The sequence below is a fragment of the Orbicella faveolata genome, unplaced genomic scaffold (assembly GCF_042242905.1).
Source record: "Orbicella faveolata isolate gen_17 unplaced genomic scaffold, um_ofav_v1 contig_1, whole genome shotgun sequence".
Taxonomy (NCBI): Eukaryota; Metazoa; Cnidaria; class Anthozoa; order Scleractinia; family Merulinidae; genus Orbicella; species Orbicella faveolata.
In genome coordinates this window covers 10,337,446-10,351,061 of record NW_028301536.1, presented here as the reverse complement: position 1 = coordinate 10,351,061, position 13,616 = coordinate 10,337,446, and the positions used below count along the sequence as shown (strand labels likewise).

The 13,616-nt window shown below is 42.4% G+C and overlaps 2 protein-coding genes across 2 annotated transcripts; both read left to right on the top strand.

Annotated features, from left to right (window-relative positions):
- The first annotated feature begins 1,642 nt into the window (after window positions 1-1,642).
- On the top strand, window positions 1,643-4,892 carry LOC149118040 (uncharacterized). The gene has a single exon (XM_089288606.1). The coding sequence runs from the start codon at window positions 1,725-1,727 to the stop codon at window positions 4,890-4,892; it is 3,168 nt and encodes a 1,055-aa protein (XP_089144732.1). The 5' UTR covers window positions 1,643-1,724.
- Window positions 4,893-4,938: 46 nt separating this feature from the next.
- LOC149118039 (uncharacterized) lies at window positions 4,939-7,193 on the top strand. Its single transcript, XM_089288612.1, has one exon. The coding sequence runs from the start codon at window positions 4,939-4,941 to the stop codon at window positions 7,009-7,011; it is 2,073 nt and encodes a 690-aa protein (XP_089144738.1). The 3' UTR covers window positions 7,012-7,193.
- The last annotated feature ends 6,423 nt before the right edge of the window (window positions 7,194-13,616 follow it).

The window sequence follows — 13,616 nt, the reverse complement described above, 5'->3', positions numbered from 1 at the left end:
AGAAACTTTTTAAATTTCCTCTACGTGTTTATTCAAAGAACAATTTTCACTCGGGGGAAAGCCAGTTCAAATCCAGTTCTATTTTCGCGGCTGCCGTTTCTAATGCTACTATTTCCCTTTTATTCTCCTGAAAATCCCGTTTTTCATCTGGATGCCAACTCAACTATCTACAGAAAAACAGTGACTCGCATTTTGCCATTCGGTAGGTGCGAACTGTGTGATTTCTTTCATGACAATTAAGCTTACATAGCGTTGACCGGTATTTCCAAGCGCGTAAACTGCGTCTCTTATCTTGGCAGAGGTTTATTCAAGTTCTTATCTTTTAGCGCTTGCTTCCTTAAATTTAAACTTTAATTCTTGCCTCTTTTCAGTCTTTTGCTCAATGAACCTTTCACATTGGCTAAGTAACTGACGCCTGCTTGTCGGAAGAGAAACGTCGCTCGTTTTCGGTACTCGATACTCGTCCGCATCATTGTTCAGTTCAGCCCGACGTGGAGACCTTTTTTCGTGCAGGAGATTTTAAATTTGATTCAGGGCTTTGTAACTGCTGTGTTGACGCTGTATGACGTTTCAAGCTGTTTTTTACTCTCTCAGACGTTGTTAGCCGAGCAATCATGTTCAAGACTAGTCTTTAGTTACCTTTTGTGGCTTTCAGGAGAAAATGAAGATCACCTTCAGCTAGATACCGCGCGGACAATGTTGAGGTGAACCCTTTCTTCCTTAAGAGTGCCTGCCTGTAAAAATCAGACAAATTCTTAATTTCGCGGCAAGGGTCGAAAATTCGATTTCGCTCATATTCTTATGGTAGATAGGTTAGGGCATGACAAAAACTACTGGATAGTTTTTTTGGCAAAATATCCTTTTATTTCAAAGAAATATGCAAATTACCAAATTCCGTTAAAATCGTCATTTGACGCACCATTTTATTAAGCAAGTTTGAGAGCCTTGCATGCAAAACCACATCATTCTTCCGTCTTTAAAACACTCAAATATTTTTGTGCAATGTTTAAATGTGTACTGGGTTGATTTTAGGGAATGTTGCGTTGTCTTTTTGGGTGCAAAATAATTAAATTTCGAAGACATGTATTTCATTCACTTAAAAGTACTTCGTGAATATAATTAATTTTCACCATGTGCGAAACCTTCAAATGAATCAAGCTTCTGGTGGTTGAATTGCAGAAGGATGGTCTACAGATTTCTGTAAAAATTTCTTTGGGCAAATGATTGTGAGCGACGCGAGAGCTTTTCAAAGTACGTCAAAAATGCAAATATTTGACCATCCGTCGTCAAATTTCAATTTACGGGTTAGACGTATATTTTAGCATGTGCCACACGACTTGACCTATAATAAGTTGAAATAGACATAGAGCTGATAATTTCGAAATGCTCTAACCTTATTTGTTGTAAAAGGCAGGTCCAAAGCCGATTTGATGTGTTTCTTCTCGATCTCTCACCGTTTCCAGAAAAAAACCGGAAGTTGCACCGAAACGAGGCTTAATAGCCCTCGCGGTAATTAAAGCAACATGGCGAACGAAGAAGAAAGGCCAATCTCTCTTCTGATGATATTCCCGGCGTTGTTCCGTTAATCTTGAATCCAGGAATAAATTATACGATTGGCGTAGCCCAATTAGATAGTCTGCTTGGTTTTTTACGGAACCATTTCATTCGATTTCTTGGCTGGATGAAGAAAACCCCTGCGCTGATCCACAGAAACGCAATCGGTCATGGATGAAGCGGCGGTAAAACAAGCCAAGACCGACCGACGTACTGCCAAATCGAACTTTACACGAGTTGGAAAAGCGTTGCTACATGCAGTTGAGTACAAAAGGCCTCCGAATGAGGTAAGACAAGCCATAATTAAGCTTCAGGGAGCGTATGAGAACTTAGTGGCTAAACATGAGGATTATGCCAAGCACATCGAAGATGATGAAGCGTATGAAACTGAAGAAAAATGGCTCTCTGAATGCCAAGAAATTTTCATGAGGCTAGAAGTAGACGCGAAAATGTTCATTGAAAGTGTTGAGCAGTGTGGTTCGAAAGATTCAGCTGAGAATGGTGATTTAAGTAAAGGAAAGGAGAGCGCTTTAACCGATGAAGTACCGGGTAATGAAGGAATTCCAAATATGCAGCTTCCAACACCTAGCCACACCCCTGGAATGACAAATATTCAACCAATTAGCCAAACACCCCCAGAAATTAACGCCGGAAAAGCTGAAGGCACTTCAGATAAAGAAATTAACAGTGTTCAAAAGGCCGATGACAAGCAAAATCCCGCAATAAACAAAGAAACCACTAGTGATACAAGTCAAGCTGGCGCGTGCACGTTTAAGCTCGAAAAACCAAAACTACCTGTTTTCGCTGGGAATGTAAGAGATTATGCAATTTTCCGCTCTGACTTCAAACACGCAATAGAAGCAAAATACACAAAGAGAGATGCAATAACGCTCCTGCGTACATGCCTGAGAGATAAGCCGCTAGAACTGATCAAAGGTATCGGAAGTGATTATGACGCCGCCTGGGAATATCTGGACTCGATCTATGGCGACCCGAGATTTGTGTCAGACACTGTGACCCAGGATATTGTCCAATTTAAAGCCTTGCAGGAAGGGGAAGATGCGCGATTTTGCGACCTGGTACATCTAGTCAAGAGATGTTATAATACCCTGAAAGAAGTTGGTCTCCCTAGTGATATGGACAACAGCCATATGCTTTCCATTATCGAACAAAAGATGTGCTCTGACGACAGAAAGGTCTGGGCGAGAGATCTGGAGAGAGAAAAGAAGCCTGCTACCCTGGAAGCGTTGATGAACTGGATGAACGTGGAAATGAAGTCACGAATGCGTGCCACAGCTCCTATCAGAGTGGGCTCATCTGGAAGACGCCACGTGAATCACTACACATCTAATGACGGCAAACCTGTCTGGCACAAATGTTGGCTGTGCAAAACTTCATCCCACTGGCCCGATCAATGCCCGAAGTTTACAGCTCTCAGCATTGATGACCGTATCGCAACTGCAAAGGCAAATCACCTGTGCTTCAGCTGTTTGAAGAGGGCCGGAAGGGGACACACTGTAGATAACTGCAGGCGTAAACAACAGTGCGCAAAGCTGGAGAATGGAATGCGGTGTCCACAACATTACCATCAGCTGCTTCATAAGAGCAATACTGTCAAGATTAGCGTCGCTACATCAGTCAATACGAAAGAAGCTATTCTCCCAGTCCTCTCCGCAAACATCGGCAGCGCTAACGGCCTATTTAAATGTGGAAATGTTCTTCTTGACTCTGGCGCTCAAGTAAGCCTTATTCGTCAGGATACCGCAGAAACTCTCAGCTTGAAGGGAAAGGATGTTTCCATAACAATTACTAAAGTTGGCGGGGAGGAAGAGTCAATGAAAACCAAAGAATACAAAATTCAGCTAACCTGCATAGACACCGGCAAGCGTTTTACCGTTAAAGCAATCGGCATTCAGAGCATCAGTGATGAAATCCCAACAGTGAAAACTTCGCACTTACCGGAGCTTCTTGGCCTGCCTAACACGAGATTTCGCCGCGGCAAGGGACATGTGGACCTGCTAATCGGTATTGATCACACACATATGCATGCTGGTGAAACGAGACAAGTGGACTATCTACTAGCTCGCAAGTCGCCACTTGGATGGGTAGTTTTTGGAGGAAAACCAGAGCAGATCTGTGACATAACCAGCATATTACACGTCAAGTACGCCTCACCAATAGACTTAACCGACTTCTGGACAACAGAGACTATGGGTGTGGCAGTGAAACCCTGTGTCTGCGATGCAGACAAACTGTCTGAAACAGAAAGAGAAGAAGCTAAGCTAATAGAGGAAACATGTATCAAAGTTGGAAGTCAATGGATGATTCCATACCCCTGGAGAAAGGACCCCACCCTGCTCCCAGACAACAAAGATTTGGCAATGAAACGCCTAGAGTCAACAGAACGACGCCTGAAAAGAAATCCTGAACAAGTCGAAGCCTACTGCAAACAGATGGACGAAATGGAAAGCATGAAATTTGCGCGAAAGCTGTCCAAGGAAGAACAAAACGCGTATCAAGGACCTGTTCACTACATTCCTCATCACGCCGTGCTGAGGCCAGACAAGAAGAGCACTCCAGTTCGAATTGTTTTCAATTCATCTTCTGTATTTCAAGGACATACTCTGAATGATTACTGGAAGAAAGGTCCCGATCTTTTAAACGGCATATTTGGAGTTGTCTTACGATTCAGAGAGAAGAAAGTCGCAGTTATGGGAGACATCTCCAAGATGTATCATAGGATCCTAATTCCCGAGAGGGATCAACATGTGCATCGCTTTCTATGGAGAAACATGGAAACGGACAGAGATCCTGACATCTACCTCAAAACTGTTCTCACATTTGGGGACAAGCCTGCACCCGCTATGGCGCAAATAGCCCTGAGGAAAACAGCTCGAGAGAACAAGGTAGACTACCCAGAAGTAGCTGAAGTCCTCACAAACAACGTGTACATGGATGACATCTGCGATTCCGTAGACACAGTACATGAAGCCCGAAAATTAACGACAGATATTGACAAGGTCTTGAAGACTGGAGGATTCAAAGTTAAAGGATGGATTTCCAACGAGATGCTTGAAGAGAAAGAAAACAGTGACACAGAGAAGGAGATGAATCTATTTCAAGGAAACGAGGAGAAAGTCCTGGGAACCCTGTGGAACTTTCGAACAGACGAGTTCTACTTCCGAGTGAGGACAGAGTTGCTAAAGCTAGACGACAGACCAAACCCTGTACCTTTGAAGATGACGAAGAGAATGATCTTAAGCCAGGTGGCTCGAATTTACGATCCGATTGGATTCGCTGCAAAAACTGTGGCAGTTGGGATTAGACTGGGACGATGAGGTACCAGTCGCAGTTCAGGATCAGTGGATCTCTTTGTTCAAAGAAATGAAAGAGTTGGACAATGTGTCCTTCGAAAGATGTTTAACTACAGACAAAGCCGTGGATCCGCCAATGCTGTGTGTTTTCGCTGACGCATCGCAAGACGCATTCGGAGCATGCGCCTACGTACGCCAAAGAAAGGATGACACTTACTCAGTCAAGTTCATCGCAGCGAAGTCCCGAGTAGCACCACTGAAACAGCTCACGATCCCGCGCTTGGAGCTACAGGCAGCCGTTCTCGCAACCCGCCTAGCCAAAACCATTCAGGAGGAAACTAGGGTACAGTTTCAAGATGTTAAGTTCTTCACCGACAGCACTATCACCTTGGCCTGGATTCAAAGTCCGTCTCGCAGCTTCAAACCGTTCGTATCCTCCAGAGTGGGAGAAATTCAGAGTAACTCAGATCCAAGCCAGTGGAAGCACATCCCCAGTGAGGATAATGTAGCTGACGACCTGTCACGAGGGATCTCTGTTGATGAACTGCAGGGCAGATGGATGAATGGCCCGGAGTTCTTGTACTTACCAGAAAGTCGGTGGCCGATTAAGATCGCTTCGCCAGGCTCAGATGAAGACATGGAACCTCGACAAGCACGGATACTGACCGCAGCTGCAACGCAGAAAGCTAAAGATGCGATCGATCCGTCCAAGTTCTCCAGCTGGAGAAAACTAATCCGCGTGACGGCACGAATACACAGACTAGCGGTGAAAATACGACTGAGAAAATACGATCAAGACGGAAAGGAAGGACCGCTGGCCCTTGAAGAGCTTCAGCAAGCAGAGATTTACTGGATAAAGCAAGCACAGTCAACCTTGCACAGCCGCCTAGAAAGAGGTGATTTCAAATCTCTCAGCCCGTTCAAAGATGAAAACGGAGTAATAAGAGTTGGAGGAAGAGTGGACGAAGCTATCGTGTCATATCAGACAAGACACCCCGCCCTTCTTCCAAGTGACCACTGGATCTCTTTGCTGGTAACAAGACACGCCCATCAGCACGGACACACCGGGGTGGCAGCTACGACAGGCAAGACCAGGAGAAAGTTTTGGATCTTGAAGGCGAACAAGTTAAGCAAATCTGTGAAATTCAAGTGTGCATTCTGCCGTGAATTGGCACACAAGGCTGAAACGCAACTTATGGCAGACCTCCCTGTTCTCCGCTTAGCACCAAACACGCCTCCGTTCCACTATACCGCCTGCGATTACTTTGGTCCTTACAGCGTAAGAATCGGGAGAAACAAGACGGCTAAGCACTATGGCGTCATCTTTACCTGTTTAAACACAAGAGCTGTCCATCTGGAATTAGCAGTTGACCTAACTACAATGGAGTTTATGCACGTCCTAAGAAGATTCTTTTCAATCAGAGGCTACCCGGCAGTAATGCTAAGCGATAACGGTTCACAGATGGTTGGTGCTGCTAACGAACTGAGAGAGATGGTGGAAGGTCTAGATGCCAATCAATTACGTGAGTTCTGCGGGGTAAAGAAAATTCAGTGGATCTTCACTACACCAGCTGCGCCACACCAAAATGGATGTGCAGAAGCCCTTGTAAAGAGCTGTAAAAAATCACTTAAGATAGCAATTGGCGAGCAGCTTCTAACGCCTTTTGAGCTGTACACCTGTCTTTTAGAAGTTGCAAATTTAGTGAATCAACGCCCCATCGGTCGCATTCCCACTGATCCAGATGACGGAGCCTACCTGTGTCCGAACGACATGCTCCTTGGAAGAGCAACACCAGAAGTACCACAAGGTCCGTTCAAAGACACAAGAAACCCACGCAGACGAGTGGAGTTCGTGCAAAAAATTGTCGACTCGTTCTGGAAGCGTTGGACTAGGGACGTATTTCCTGCCCTAGTACCGAGAAAGAAGTGGCACGTGGAGAAGCGAAACGTACAAGTTAATGACATAGTAACAGTGGCTGAGCAAAATGCAGTAAGAGGCAATTGGGCAGTGGGCCGAATAATCGAAGTTTATCCTGGACCAGATGGACGAGTTCGTAATGTTAAAGTCAGAACAGCCACAGGAGAGTACAGCCGTCCAGTTACAAAGATTGCAGTCATTCACCCTGTAGAAGGTGACGACTGAATGAACAGCTGATAAGATAAGGACTACGCCCTTATCGGGGCGGAGAATGTTCCGTTAATATATGAACAATTAGCATTTGATTGACGTTTGATTTCGTAAATACCTTTTGATTGACATTTAGCCGCGTAACCGATACGGTCAATTGACCTTTGAGCTTGGACAAGTTAGTTTTTTGTCGCAGATATTTTCCACTGTGAACGCCTTCGTTGCTGACCTGTTTCGCTGACCCGTTTTCTGCTGTTTTCAAATCTGTTTATCTGTTTTCTGACCTGGACAAACCGCAAAGCAATCTGATTGGACATCGTCAAAGAAATCGAATAATCTTGAATCCTGGAATAAATTATACGATTGGCGTAGCCCAATTAGATTGTCTGCTTGGTTTTTTACGGAACCAGGCGTCAGTGTGAGCGAAGAACATTGAAAACGTGACACTCAGCGAATCGAAATTCTGGCTTAAAAGTCGCCGTATAAATCAAAGGGGCAAAATAAAGGAACTTTTAGACGGGTATGTTTTCCATCCTTCGATTGTCTCGATCTCCAATATGCGCAAAAACAACCTGTTCTCACCATTTTTATTGCCTAAAAGAACTTTGTTCATGGTCGGTTTAGGAAAAAGAATCTGAATGAAATGAAAATTGTAAAAGTTTACGACCCTGACCCGAAGAATGCTTTACTAAAGCTAGAGCAAGAGATCGAAAGAACATACGGAAGTAAATTTAAAAATTGTGTCGGATATCGGGAATATTGCAACAAAACACTTTAAAACATTTCCTACCGCTGATTCATTTTTCACTGACGACTTCAGTCTTCTCAAGTTTGAGAACATCCAATCTCTCTTCATAAATTAACAATCGGTGTTAGAGAATAAAGGGAAATCCTTTTAAAAGTTCAAAAGATGCTAATCAGAGTATCAAACAAGACCACGATCTACTCGCCAAGAATGGTGTAAGCAAGGGTTCGGTACAGTGACAGCATCATTGCGTTACAGGGTAGGACGCAATCACAAAGCTGATTCATCAGTCAAATCACCAATAAAATTATCAGTGACGTGTACTACAGTGTAACAAAGACTATCAGTCACATGCCATGAAAGATGGCCTAGAAAACTAGCAACTAGTAATGAACAAGTACGCTGAAATAATGCATCAACAGGGATCGACGAAGGTGCAAGTAACAAAATGCTTTTTTTTTTTGTTCAAGAGAAAAGGGAAATTTTGGGGGCCTCCCCAGGGTCCCCCAGCTGGACTGAGGTTACAGACCCAAGTAAGGGCAATCTAAGCTAGGAATGTCATTGTTATGGATAGTGAGACCCTGAAAGATTGCCTTATAAAATCAATATGCAAAATGTTTGACACTGGTTTAAAAGTAAACAAGAAGATCTGTTAGATCTTATAACCGCGCTTTTAAAATTAAACTGTTTGCTTAGCACTACCGTCGGAACGCAGTGCAAATTCCAAAGCAGTTATTGATGATTCGTTTCTTACTGTAGACATCACATCACTTGATCAACACAAACTGTATTATTGCACCATCAGTGGTAGCCATTGACAAATCTCCGATGACGTAATGGTCTTAATCTTTGTAGAACTTTCTTCGGGATATGTATGGGCATGAGCGATATGAATGACACGATAATAACACTATTAACAACAGCTTTCTTTCTTAAAAGTCATGATTAAATTTAATTGGTGTTTTCCACGAGTAAAGGGCTAGCAAAGTAGTCACACAAGTCATATAATTTAATAATAAAACTCTATCCCGACCGATGTATCGATTTTGGTCACTCCAGTGACCACAGATTGAAAACGTGACAGAAAATTGGCGTTACTTTCGATGATCTCATCATTAGCCAATTACAGGCCGTCTTTAAGCTCTTTTCGTCATATTCCCCTCTCGGGAGAATTTTGTCAAGTTAGCTAATTTAGTATGCAAGCCACCGTAATGGCGGTCACCGTCGACGAAATGTTTATTTGCTCAAAATTGGGGCAAAATCTTTCGGAGATGGAAATCAGGACATTTGTAAGGATACAGAAAGTAATTTGGGGCCGGTTGCTGGCTTCTAAGGCTGAATTTATCCAGAAGTAAGCTGTATTTTCGTTTTCGTGTCGAAAGCCACGCGATGAAATGTTATCGGCTTGTTCTGCTGTCTTGTTCTGTTTTTCTTCTTGGTCTTTCTTGTAGCCCGCCGAGGCCAGTCTTTCGTCTAAATGAGTTGAAAAAAGTTCGAAAAAGATGTTCCCATTCAAGTTTAAGCTCTCAGGCGATAATTCTGGAGATTTTTGGCCGAAACGTTCGGCTTTGTTATGTTGGTGTTTTTCGGTTGCTATGGGCGACCGTTGCTTCCTTTGTTAGGTCAAGTCTGGGGAGTGAGGTCACAAAAAAATTCTAAATAATTCTGGTTTTGTTCGATTTCGCTGAAATTTTAACACGATAAGGCTGGATTGTTAACGAATAGATTTAGCGCCTGCCGATGTGTGGTAGCTATTAACGCTGAAGTGTTATATCGCTTCGAAGTCAGGGTTTTGAAGAGACTTTTTTGCAACGTGTAGGTTCGGTGTGATTTTGTAATCTGAGGTTTTTGTTGACCCCGAAGGAAAAAATATCCGGAAAAGGTCATTTCATCGACGATTCAAAAGAATATAAATATGTATATGTTCCGAACTAAATTTCTGTTGAAAAAATATAATTTTTGCCGAACGCTGGGTTTTTAATTTTTTCCCGCGAAAGTCAGTATCGGAGATAACATTTATTAATGTTTCAACAGCTTTTGGCGAGTAAACATCACAGGTTGCGTGACTCAAAATTTGGCCGAGTGGAAGCGTGGGTCTGCTCGCAGACAAAACTGCGAAAAAAACAAGAAGATCTGTTAGATCTTATAACCGCGCTTTTAAAATTTAACGGTTCGCTTAGCACTACCGTCGGAACGCAGTGCACATTCCAAAGCAGTCATTGATGATTCTTTTCTTACTGTAGACATCACATCACTTGATCAACACAAACTGTATTATTGCACCATCAGTGGTAGCCGTTGACAAATCTCCGATGACGTAATGGTCTTAATCTTTGTAGAACTTTCTTCGGGATATGTATGGGCATTAACGATATGAATGACACAATAATCACACTATTAACAACAGCTTTCTTTCTTAAAAGTCATGATTAAATTTGATTGGTGTTTTCCACGAGTAAAGGGCTAGCAAAGTAGTCACACAAGTCATATAATTTAATAATAAAACTCTATCCCGACCGATGTATCGATTTTGGTCACTCCAGTGACCACAGATTGAAAACGTGACAGAAAATTGGCGTTACTTTTGATTCTCACCAAATTTGTCATATCCCCCCGTCGGGAGAATTTTGTTAACTTAGCTAATTTAGTATGCAAGCCACCGTAATGGCGGTCGCCGCCGGCGAAATGTTTATTTGCTCAAAATTGGGGCAAAATCTTTCGGAGATGGAAGTCAAGACATTTGTAACGATACAGAAAGTAATTTGGGACCGGTTGCTGGCTTCTAAGGCTGAATTTATCCAGAAGTAAGCTGTATTTTCGTTTTCGTGCCGAAAGCCATGCGATGAAATATTATCGGCTTGTTCTGCTGTCTTGTTCTGTTTTTCTCTTGGTCTTTTTTGTAGCCCGTCGAGGCCAGTATTTTGTCTAAATCAGTTGAAAAAAGTTTGAAAAAGATGTTCCCATTCAAGTTTAAGCTCTCAGGCGATAATTGTGGAGTTTTTTGGCCGAAACGTCGGCTTTGTTGTGTTCGTGTTTTGCGGTTGCTATGGGCGACCGTTGCTTCCTTTGTTAGGTCAAGTCTGGGGAGTGAGGTCACAAAAAAATTCTAAATAATTCTGGTTTTGTTCGATTTCGCTGAAATTTTAACATGATAAAACTGGATTGTTAAGGGATAGATTTACCGTCTGCCGATGTGTGGTAGCTATTAACGCTGAAGTGTTATATCGCTTCGAAGTCAGGGTTTTCAAGAGATTTTTTTGCAACGTGTGGGTTCGGCGTGATTTTGTAATCGGAGGTTTCGGTTGACCCCGAAGGAAAAAATATCCGGAAAAGGTCATTTCATCGACGATTCAAACGAATATAAGTATGTATATGTTCCGAGCTAAATTTCTGGTGAAAAATATAATTTTTGACGAGCGCTGGGTTTTTAATTTATTCCCGCGAAAGATGAGATTTATTAATGTTTCAACAGCTTTTGGCGAGTAAACATCACAGGTTGCGTGACTCAAAATTTGGCCGAGTGGAAGCTTGGGTCTGCTCGCACAGAAGTCGAAAAAAACAAGAAGATCTGTTAGATCTTATAACCGCGCTTTTAAAATTTAACTGTTCGCTTAGCACTACCGTCGGAACGCAGTGCACATTCCAAAGCAGTCATTGATGATTCTTTTCTTACTGTAGACATCACATCACTTGATCAACACAAACTGTATTATTGCACCATCAGTGGTAGCCGTTGACAAATCTCCGATGACTTAATGGTCTTAATCTAGAACTTTCTTCGGGATATGTATGGGCATGAACGATATCAACGACACAATAATAACACTATTAACAACAGCTTTCTTTCTTAAAAGTCATGATTAAATTTGATTGGTGTTTTCCACGAGTAAAGGGCTAGCAAAGTAGTCACACAAGTCATAAAAAAACCCTATCCCGACCGATGTATCGATTTTGGTCACTCCAGTGACCACAGATTGAAAACGTGACAGAAAATTGGCGTTACTTTTGATTCTCACCAAATTTGTCGTATCCCCCCCCTCGGGAGAATTTTGTTAAGTTAGCTAATTTAGTATGCAAGCCACCGTAATGGCGGTCGCCGCCGGCGAAATGTTTATTTGCTCAAAATTGGGGCAAAATCTTTCGGAGATGGAAATCAGGACATTTGTAAGGATACAGAAAGTAATTTGGGACCGGTTGCTGGCTTCTAAGGCTGAATTTATTCAGAAGTAAGCTGTATTTTCGTTTTCGTGTCGAAAGCCACGCGATGAAATATTATCGGCTTGTTCTGCTGTCTTGTTCTGTTTTTTCTCGGTCGTTTTTGTAGCCCGCCGAGGCCAGTCTTTCGTCTAAATCAGTTGAAAAAGGTTCGAAAAAGATGTTTCCATTCAAGTTTAAACTCTCAGGCGATAATTGTGGAGTTTTTTGGCCGAAACGTCGGCTTTGTTATGTTGGTGTTTTTCGGTTGCTATGGGCGACCGTTGCTTCCTTTGTTAGGACAAGTCTGGGGAGTGAGGTCACAAAAAAATTCTAATTGATTCTGGTTTTGTTCGATTTCGCTGAAATTTTAACATGATAAAGCAGGATTGTTAAGGAATAGATTTACCGCCTGCCGATGTGTGGTAGCTATTAACGCTGAAGTGTTATATCGCTTCGAAGTCAGGGTTTTCAAGAGATTTTTTTGCAACATGTGGGTTCGGCGTGATTTTGTAATCTGAGGTTTCGGTTGACCCCGAAGGAAAAAATATCCGGAAAAGGTCATTTCATCGACGATTCAAACAAATATAAATATGTATATGTTCCGAGCTAAATTTCTGGTGAAAAAATATAATTTTTGACGAGCGCTGGGTTTTTAATTTATTCCCGCGAAAGATGAGATTTATTGTTCCAACAGCTTTTGGCGAGTAAACATCACAGGTTGCGTGACTCAAAATTTGGCCGAGTGGAAGCTTGGGTCTGCTCGCACCGAAGTCGAAAAAAACAAGATCTCTTAGATCTTATAACCGCGCTTTAAAAATGAAACGGTTCGCTTAGCACTACCGTCGGAACGCAGTGCACATTCCAAAGCAGTCATTGATGATTCTTTTCTTACTGTAGACATCACATCACTTGATCAACACAAACTGTATTATTGCACCATCAGTGGTAGCCATTGACAAATCTCCGATGACGTAATGGTCTTAATCTAGAACTTTCTTCGGGATATGTATGGGCATTAACGATATGAACGACACAATAATAACACTGTTAACAACAGCTTTCTTTCTTAAAAGTCATGATTAAATTTGATTGGTGTTTTCCACGAGTAACGGGCTAGCAAAGTAGTCACACAAGTCATATAAAAAAAACCCTATCCCGACCGATGTATCGATTTTGGTCACTTCAGTGACCACAGATTGAAAACGTGACAGAAAATTGGCGTTACTTTTGATTCTCACCAAATTTGTCATATCCCCCCTCGGGAGAATTTTGTCAAGTTAGCTAATTTAGTATGCAAGCCACCGTAATGGCGGTCACCGTCGACGAAATGTTTATTTGCTCAAAATTGGGGCAAAATCTTTCGGAGATGGAAATCAGGACATTTGTAAGGATACAGAAAGTAATTTGGGACCGGTTGCTGGCTTCTAAGGCTGAATTTATCCAGAAGTAAGCTGTATTTTCGTTTTCGTGCCGAAAGCCGTGCGATGAAATGTTATCGGCTTGTTCTGCTGTGTTGTTCTGTTTTTCTCTTGGTCTTTTTTGTAGCCTGCCGAGGCCAGTCTTTCGTCTAAATGAGTTGAAAAAAGTTCGAAAAAGATGTTCCCATTCAAGTTTAAGCTCTCAGGCGATAATTCTGGAGATTTTTGGCCGAAACGTTCGGCTTTGTTATGTTGGTGTT